At 38.1% G+C, this 9797-nt stretch overlaps 1 protein-coding gene across 1 annotated transcript; it reads right to left on the reverse strand.

The window, feature by feature from the left end:
* Positions 1 to 278: 278 nt before the first annotated feature.
* Positions 279 to 9623, reverse strand: LOC114034191 (arf-GAP with SH3 domain, ANK repeat and PH domain-containing protein 2-like; the record flags this gene model as incomplete). The annotated part of the gene is made up of 3 exons (XM_027849793.1): positions 279 to 408; positions 7628 to 7677; positions 9549 to 9623. Coding segments are annotated over 3 exons (255 nt in total), but the record flags the coding sequence as incomplete, so codon positions are not given.
* Between the last annotated feature and the right edge of the window lie 174 nt (positions 9624 to 9797).

Below are 9797 nucleotides of genomic sequence, written 5' to 3' on the forward strand. Positions count from 1 at the left end.
CATCAATGAATGCTCCAGTGTTAGACCATTCCAGTCCCAAGCTACAGAAGACTTAAGTTCCTTCATTAAAATTAATGTGCTAAAGTCATTGGGAAAAATTGGATCCAATAACTCTGTTGCCCTTGGGCCCAATAGTTCTCTTTAAAAAACAAAAACAAGCTCCCTTGGAAAAGGATAAGTCTACCTGCAAGACTCCTAATGAGACATAAAAGCAAATTTTCATTTGCTTCCCAGGCTCTTTACCAGCACTGGACATCTGTGCTTGTTCAGCATCTTACCTCGCACATTTGTAGCTGGAAGAACCTCCTTTCTTTCTCCATTTCTTCAGCAATTTCAGCTCCACTTATTTCAGTGCGAATCATCCCATGAAGCTTGGCATGTTCCTTTTTCTCCTTTTCTATTTTTGTCCTGGGGGAAAAACAGCAGCAATAAATCAAGTTGCCTATTGACCTAAGGATTCAGAGCAGCCTACCTACAGGCCCCCCTGCTTACTACACAGCCTGCAGAGACCAATATCATTCCGTAGCATGGCCTGTACAGCACTAATTTGTAGTCATAGGATTTGAGTTTGAATCTTAATTCTGCTATGCATGCCAAAGACTCTGGCCAAGTCAATTCACACACACACCTTCTCCCTCTGGATCCCAGGTTATCTCAGATTATCTGAAGACCAGATAATCTTTAACATTTTTTCTAGTTCTTAATCCTGTGATCCTCTTTTTTTTTTTCCCTTTGTGAGGCAATCAGGGTTAAGTGACTTGCCCAGGGTCACACAGCTAGTAAGTGTCAAGTGTCTGAGGCCGCATTTGAACTCAGGTCCTCCTGATTCCAGGACCAGTGCTCTATCCACTGCGCCACCTAGCTGCCACATAAATCCTATGATCCTCAAAAAGCTTTATAATGCCTACTTAGTTCAACTTAATTCAACAATATTTGTTGAGCAACTACTATGTGCAATGCACTTTGTCGTAAGTGTTACAAGGCTACATGTTATATTATTGTTGTCGGTCCTTTATTCTCGAAGAGAGTCAACGACATTACTAAGGGGTTATATCTTGACTTATGTGTGAATCAGATGAGTAAGGCAGAGCTGTACAAAGTCATCAGGCTACAAACATGAATAAAACAAAATCCCTGCTCTCAAGAAGTTCACCACGTCAATTGGGGAAACAAAACCTAGACAGAAATGTAACTACAACAGGTAATATGTGCCATAGAAGAGGTATAGATAGAGAAGTTGTAGGACAGGTTCTGAACTTCTTGAAAGTAATTTCTCCATGTTGAATTAATCACCTGTATTCTCCTAAAATAGAGGTAGGAAAACTTCAGTGTAGCTTTCTACCACTTTCTATTTTCCTTTACACACACACACACACAGAAAGAGAGATAGAGGGAGGGAGGGAGGGAGAGAGAGAGAGAGAGAGAAAAAGGGAGAGAGAGAGAGAAAGAAAAGATGGTACAGTGGATAGAATGCTGGGTCCAGAGTAAGGAAGACTCATCTTCATGTGTTCAATTCTGACCTCAGACACTTAGTAGCTGTGTGACCCTGGGCAAGTCATTTAACCTGTTTGCCTCAGTTCCTCATCTATAAAATGAACTGGAGAATGAAATGGCAAACCACTCTAGTATCTTTGAAAAGAAAACCTCAAATGGGGTCACAAAAAATCAAACACAACTGAAAACAACTGAAATCCCCCTTCCTTCCCCCTCGACACACACACAAAATGTATCCTGCGCATGCTAAGCACTTAATGTTTCCTTACTTGAACTGAATAAAGAGAAAGAACGCTAGACTGTGAATCAGAATAATTAGGTCTTAGTCCTGATTCTGCGTGACCTAAGCCAAATCACTTCACTTTTGCAGGGACTCAGTCCCCTACTTGGTCAAATGACAGAGTTGGACAGGATGATCTCAAAGGCCTGTTCTAGCTTTAAGAATGTGGGTTTCTTAGACCTGTCCTAAAATATTAACAATACCAACCTGTCTTCAGGAACTTTATAACTGTCTAGGCCAGAGAGGAGAGTATCTGACCCAGGGGCCCAATTTGGCCCTCAGTTTGATTTCATTCTGCTCAAGGGGCTAATACTGCTCTGATCACTGCTGCTGCCACCCAGAGACTAATTTCTCCCTAGGGGGCTGATGTGGAATTGAGTTTTACGTTCCCTGTTCGTAATTTAAAAAGCACTTAAGTTGAATGTTTTCTTTTCTCCAAGGGAAAAAATACCCACAATGAATTAAATTACTTTTTCTTTTTTTGCTTATAATTGACCTTTGATGGACTCTTTCGTTAAGCCAGTAGCTCTCATCATAAGATTCCCTACTCTTGTCCTAACTGTAGTAATAATGAACTAAATTTAGCCACATGGGATAGAAGCCAGGAGGATAACAGAGGTCAGCAACTTCCAGCATATGCCAGCAGGTAGCATGCCAGGCCATCTGGTCTGCCTCCCTATCACCACAGCCATGACTTAACCAGTCAGTCATATTGCCACTCTACTCTGCTGTTGCTGCTACATTAGACTTTCCATCAATTTCTCTCCTCCCATCTGCCTATGCCCTAGATTAGTTACTATTGTTTGAGTGGAGGCATTGGCAGAAAAGTATGAGAATAAAGCACATGAAACAAGACCAAAGTCCTATCGATGGCAAAGGTTGCATCTTGATGAAGTGGAATGAGATGAGTAATGAACTGGAAGTAAGGAGATTTGGGATGTACAACCTGTGTGACCTTAGACACGTCACTTGTTTTCCTTGGGCCTCAGTTTCTTCATCTACAGAATGAAAGGGTTGGTTAAGATGATCTCCAAGGTTCCTTCAGGCTACGATATACTATGCCTCTATAGATTAAAGTCATCGAACTAATTTCTCTCAATATGGCTGGGGATGGCCATATTGTCCTTGAATTTATCGAAACCCTTATTGAATGTCTTTGTTTAAAGCCTTTTCAAGAAGGAGTTTCTTCTGTACGGAATTACCTCTCTTTATCCTAAAAGTCTCTTCTTAATTGGAGTACTTCTTGATTACAATATCCTGGGATTCCCCGAACAATTCCAAACTCCCTTCATCTACTTCATGACTTCCGAAGTTTCTATCAAATCGGTCTCTACCTCCTAGACTAGAGACCCAAACCTTTCAAGTTATTCCTGCATGGAAACCACTGCATCCTTTAGAATGCTTCCCACAAATAATTCTCTTTCTACTACAAGAGGCTGGGTGATGTGGTGGAAAGACTATAGGCCTGGCAGTCAGGAAAACTAGGTTCTACTACAGGTTTTGCCTTTAACTTGTTAGAGAACTCTGGACAAATCATGTAAGCATTCTCCCTCTCAGGCTCCTTATTTGATAAAGCAGGGATAACAAGGCCAACCCTGTTTGACTACTGGGGTTATTTTAGGGACTTAATTCTATTTAGCAAACATGCATTAAGATGTGTAAGGCCCTGGAGGTACAAAGGACATAACATTTGCCCTGAAGAGCTTAAATTCTAATGGAGGAGGGATACAGGAAGGACAGAAATAAATAGAACAAAAGGCAAATGGCAATGCAGCCAGAGAAAAGTCAAAGTGCTATGAGAAATTTGAGGAATGAGAAAGTGAAAAGGGAGTTAGGGAAAGGAAGAGGGGGAGGAGAATCAAGAGGAGAAAGAAGTGAGGGGAAGAGGAGAAAATACTTCTGTCTGGGGGAGGGAGGAGAAAGAATCAGAGAAGGTTTCATGGAAAAGGCGACTCAAGTTGGGACTTGAATAAAAGGGAAATAACTAACAGACAGGGATGAAAGATAGATTATTGCAAGCATGGGAAACATTATGAGTTAAAGCACAGGGAGGAAAGAAGTAGGACAGAATAGAGGACGGAAGATAGTCCCATTTGAATAGAACAAAAACACATGAAAGAAAAGATAGATGAACAAGTAGTGCTGGAGGCAGGAAGTGGAGGGCCTTGAGACCCTAAGTCAAGAGTTTAAACGTTATTTGGCAGGCAATGATGAGCTACTAAAGGCTTCTGAGTAGAGAAGTGGCACAATCATGACACTGTCTTAGGAACGTTACTCAAGCAGTCATGTGGAAGGCAGACTAGAGGGAAAGGCTGAAGGCAGCCCAGTAGCATAACATCCTTTTGTCAATCAGTAAGCACACTGTCAAACACATCGGAAATCAGTTAGGTTGAGTTTTGTTGTGTTTTCTGTTTTATTTTTAGGAAGGGACTGTTGTGTGTAGATGCCCTGTTTGCTTTATCCCCATTAACGTCTCTCTACAACTTTTATCCATTGGTTCCTCAGATCTTCTCCCCATCTTCACCATTCTTTCTTCAGTGGGCAAGAAAAAAAAAATCATGCAAAGTTCTGTATTTCTCAAATATTTTGTGACAATCATTACTGGAACCAGTAAGCCTCATAGCTCTGTTACCTAGATACCACAGTGATCTGAATACAGGCCATGTTTTCTCTAAATCTAGCTTGAACAAAACCTGAATGAAGCTTATAATATCTCACTATTACTGAAAGAAAGACAACAAAAATATGAAGACAGTAGTGATTATAAAAGGGACTGAAACACTTATTTAAAGTGAAGGAAGTATTTTTAAAATATTTTTAAATTTTAGTAATTTTGTGCAATTGTTTCCAATATATACCTATATATTAACATCAATATTATAAAAATAAACATTTTTGAGGACTTCTATAAACTCATGAAGAATAAAATGAGCAGAACCAGGAAAACAATTTGTACAATAACAACAACACTGTCAAAACAACCAAATTTGAAAGCTGTAAGAACTATGATCAATACAATGACCATTCATGATTCCAGAGGACCTATGATGAAAGCACGCTACCTGTTACAGAGAAGTGTTGAATTTGGGGTATGGGATCTCTCTCTCTCTCTCTCACACACACACACACACACACACACACACACACACACACACACACACGTATATAGCCAATGGAGAAATTGGTTTTGCTTGACTATACATATGTTACAAAAATTTTCTTAAATGTATTTTAAAATAAGAATGAAGAGAAAACAGGTTCATTAACTTTTTAAGAACAGAGAAGATGGGGTGCTAAAGATGTGAAATGTCGCATGCACTTTCAGATGAGGTCAATAGATTATTAGTTTTACTTAACTTTTACTTTGTTACAAAAGACCTCTCAAAAAGCAGGAGTAATCTGTACATTTACGTTTTAAAAACAAATTATTGATGAAACTGAAAGTGACAGAAAAGTATCTTTTTAGCAGTACAGTCTATTATTGGTGACAATTTATTTTCATAAGCAGCTTATATTCAAATCAATATATTAATAAGTCTCCCCATTTTATAATGGTGAAAGCAGCACAGAAATTGTAAATTGTTTTGAGTCAATAACAGTAGTTTTTACGTGGCGTGGGGGACAGGGAGCAGGTAAGTTCCAAAACTGAATAGTTCACTTAAAAGTCTAGGACAAAACATAAATAGACAAATGTATTTGCGTTCAGTAAAGTCACCAAGATTTAACTGGAAAGAACTGGAAAAAAACATCTACTAGGATTTTTAGAATCAGATTCACAAGTGCCATAAAAATCCATCTTCTCTAAGCCAGACCAGAACCAAAAAATCTGCAATACTTTTGACAGGCGGCTAGTCAGTCTTTACTAGAAGTTGTCTGGTGTGAGAGAACTCATTATTTCCTATATCTGTCCCTTCTCTTTTTTGATGGCCCTATTGTTAAGGCCTTTCCTTACCTCAAGCCTAAATACACCTTTATGCCACATCGAGACACTACCTCTAGTTGTGGCCAACCAAAACAAGTCTCATCCCTTATTCATATGATAGTCTCTCAAATACTTGAAGACAGTTGTTTTGCTCCAACCCCTCCCCAAGTCTTCTCTTCTCCAGACTCAATATCCCCAGTTCCTCAGACACTTACTAGCTATATGACTGTAGGCAAATATTTCACTTCAATGAGACTGTTTCCTCATCTATAAAACAGAGGTAATAATAGCATCTACCTTTCAGGCTGATATGAGGGTAAAATGAGATAATATTTGTAAAGTATTCTGCAAACTTTCAAGTACTATATAAAGGCTATCATTATTATCGTTATTATTATTCAACTGATATTGTCATAATCTCAAGACTCACTGCCATCCTAGCCACTTGTTACATTTTATACCTTATCAATGTTCTTCCCAAATTATGGCACCAAGAACTAATCATAACACTCCCAAAGAAGTTGTTTCAGTTATGTCTGACTCTTTATGACCCGGTTCGCCATTTCCTTTTCCAGCTAATCTTACAGACGAGGAACTGAGGTGAACAGGGTTAAGTGACTTGCCCAGAGTCACACAGCTAGTAAGTGCCTGAGACCAGTTTTGAACTCACAAAGAGAAGTCTTCCTGACTTCAGGCCTGGCACTCTCTCCACTGCGCCACCTAGTTGCCTCTAGAACTCCCGAAGTACAAAAGTACAGATGGACTATTTTTTACCTAGTCCCAGACTCTACTATGTTATTTGTTTAATGTAGGCTGAGAATGCATTCGTTTTCTTGGCTTCCAAACACTACTGCTAATTCACTGAGCTTGCAGTCCACTAAAAACCCTGGATTTTTTCAGATAAAATGACGCCTATTCATACATGTATCCTCCATCAACCTATCCCTATAAAGTTGACTGCTGAACCTAAGTTTAAGATTTTGCAAATTTTATCTAACTAGATTCAACTTGACATTTCAGCATTCTGGGTATTGCTTTGGATCTTGACTTTTTCACCCAACAAGTTAGTTATTATCTTCCCAACTTCATATCATCTGAAAAACTAAGTAATGTTCAGTTTATGCTTTTATCCAATTCATTAATTAAAATCCAACTCCTCATTTACAGGTGAAAAAACTGCTGCACTGAGGTGAAGAAATGTTTGCCCAAGGACACACAGGTTGGAAATGGTAGAACAAAAATGTGCACCCATGTCTTTTACCCTCCATGTCCAAGCTTGCTGGGTTACCCTCCACCTACTCACTTCTGCTGCTTCTATTCAAACCAGGTGGTTGTTCAAATTCTCTCAGATCTCTCCAGAGAAAATGATGGTGCAAAAGACATACATAAAGCAGAAAGAGTGCATACAACTCTCAGAAACCACTCAGGGCCCCTGGGAAAATAGAAAACCCTGACATTGTGAATGATGAAATGGATATAGCATCTTTTAAAAAAATCATATCAATGATTTTAACTGAGAGTTAATTAACTTTCTGAAAGTAATTTCTTCAATAATTTAGAATGAAAGGATAGGGAACATAAATATGTATTTACAATATTAATTTTTTAAATGGAAAGTCATAGGATTGTAGAAGTTTGGCAGAAAGCTTTGATTATTTAGCCCAATGTCCTCATTTTACAGATGAAGAAACTGAGGCCCAAAGTAGAAAAATTACTTACCCATAGTCACACAGGAATAGGCAGAATCGGAATTTGAACCCAAACCTTAATTTCAAACTACTCAAGCATCTGATATCACAAAGCATAACCACAGCAATATGGATACTTTCCTCTGTGGACTAACCACTCTTTAAAATCCCTTTGAGAACTACAGCTCAGCTTTAATCTAGAAACTAAACTCTGCATTTATTTCTAAAAGGGAAAACACTTACACTTTTGTTTCATAGTCCTTCCAAGCTTTGTCAAAAGGCTTTTTCAGATCCTGTAAACACAGAGCACAAATTAGATATGGCTAAGTATTAACTACGAAATACTCCCACTTACCATAGTTATATACTTTAAGAGATAATTAATTATTACGATTAGGTTGTAATGAGATTCCATAAACTACAATGAATCTACCTAAAGTACATGTTCTTAAGTAGATAAGAGCTGATACTGTTAATAAAAGGGCTACTCCTTTTTCTAAAGAAATGACCCAGCATCCTTCTGAATATATGCATATACATATAAGTGTGTGTATACACACACACAAAATTTATTCATCTACATATCATTCTAAATTGTTGAGCCATTTTACTTTCAGAAAGTTAATTAAATGAATTATCAGTTCAAACTACTACCACGATTTGTTTGTCTTTCTATCTGTCTATATCTATCTTATATGAAGAGTCTAAAAAGAGGATGTATGTGATGGACACAGAGTCTAGACTAAGAAGTGACTCTAAGTATAGAATGATTCACTCAAAAGAGGAAACAGTAATTATCTATGTTTGCTCATTGCATCCTCCACTGACTAGGAAAAAAATTACTAGATGGTTAACCTGTCCACTAAATGATCCCAACAGTCTTGTGCATGCCTCCTGAGTGGGGGCCTAGATCATTATTTCTCAAAGTTCTGAGGTGAGGTGAGGTAAGTGGTAAAGAACACAGTGAAACAGCTAGCTGTGGGGTCTTTACAACTGACTACATTTGCATGATTGAGAGCAGTGCTTTTAACTTTATTCAGATCAGGTGCACTAAAGAGTGGGCAATCCCTAAAATAAATGAAGCTATATTATTTTCTTTGTTGCTAGGTCTCCATTTTGACCGAATTCAATCTTTTTGCAAAAACAATTTATCCATGCTTTCTTAACCTGATATAACCCTGATCCTTCCTTACTCAGCTGCATATTCTAAAAACAATTCAGAGCTTGGTGTTTAAAATCAACATGTCAAAACCAGAAAATTTTCAGCTCAAGGGCATATATAATTTGGAAGATTTTTAAATTAAACCAGTTTATGCCTCAAAAATGCAGGTTTTTCAAGACTGCATCACTGTGTGGGAACTCACATTCTTCTTGTAACAGATGAGCAGCACACAAACCAGGAAAATTACTATTTGAGGGCAGGTCTCCCTGATGGACTTTAGTCAGTGCCATATGCAGGAATGGTATAATAATGAGACCCCAGAAATAGTTATAGAACATATAAAAATGTGGTGAGGAGGTAATTTCTTTTTCCCTGATTCAAATGGCTGGCTGAGCAGACAATCAGTTCTTAATTGTTTGTTGGCTTGCTTGAAGCTGAATGACAATTCTACCAACCAATGAATGTGAATATTCCAGTCCATTAGGATGCTCGATGTGCCCATCTCCTTCTCCTCTTTCTCCTTTCTTCTTATCCTACCCATTTCCTCCCCCCACCCCCAATTCAAAGCAAGAAGAAAGTCCTATTTAGCTGGCTCAGATGTTAGACTATAGCTATGGAAATGCCCAGGGTAACAGCAGACATTACCAAATCCCAAAGGTCCCAAGTGTGGTTATGACTCCAAAATCCTTACTGAAGCTATTTATTACTTTCTATAAACACATTATCCTCTCCTCTGCTAGTACCCATTGTATGTTTATACATGTCAGGCTGAAACTATAAAGACCAAGAGTGCCCATTCTTTGACTCATGATGCCAATAAGATAGCAAATAAAAGCAAATGTGGAGAAGAGATGACCATCTTGTCTTTCCCATTCCCCACCCCCCCATATTAAAAACATAATGAATATATGAGCTGACTGCCTTAGTAGGTTAATATTATCCTTAATTCTAGATCATGGAAAAAAGTACTATTTAACGATTAAAAATATGAAGTTGCCATACCCCTTTAACTCCTTTCAGGTCTCCTTTCAGCAAACTGTCCAAAGGGAAAGAAATTATGTTGTTCATATTCTGAATCTAAAAAACAAATAAACAAAAGTTAATCTCATTCACTGTCCTTTTCAAAAAGGAAAGGAGGGAATATAATAAAAGTATCACACAGTACATAGATCATCTTCAAGGACTTAAAGACCATTAGGTGATAAAAAAAAAAAAAACAACTTGTACTCAAAACCTGACTCATAAAGGATT

Source organism: Vombatus ursinus, unplaced genomic scaffold (assembly GCF_900497805.2).
Source record: "Vombatus ursinus unplaced genomic scaffold, bare-nosed wombat genome assembly UNPS02008438.1, whole genome shotgun sequence".
NCBI lineage: Eukaryota > Metazoa > Chordata > Mammalia > Diprotodontia > Vombatidae > Vombatus > Vombatus ursinus.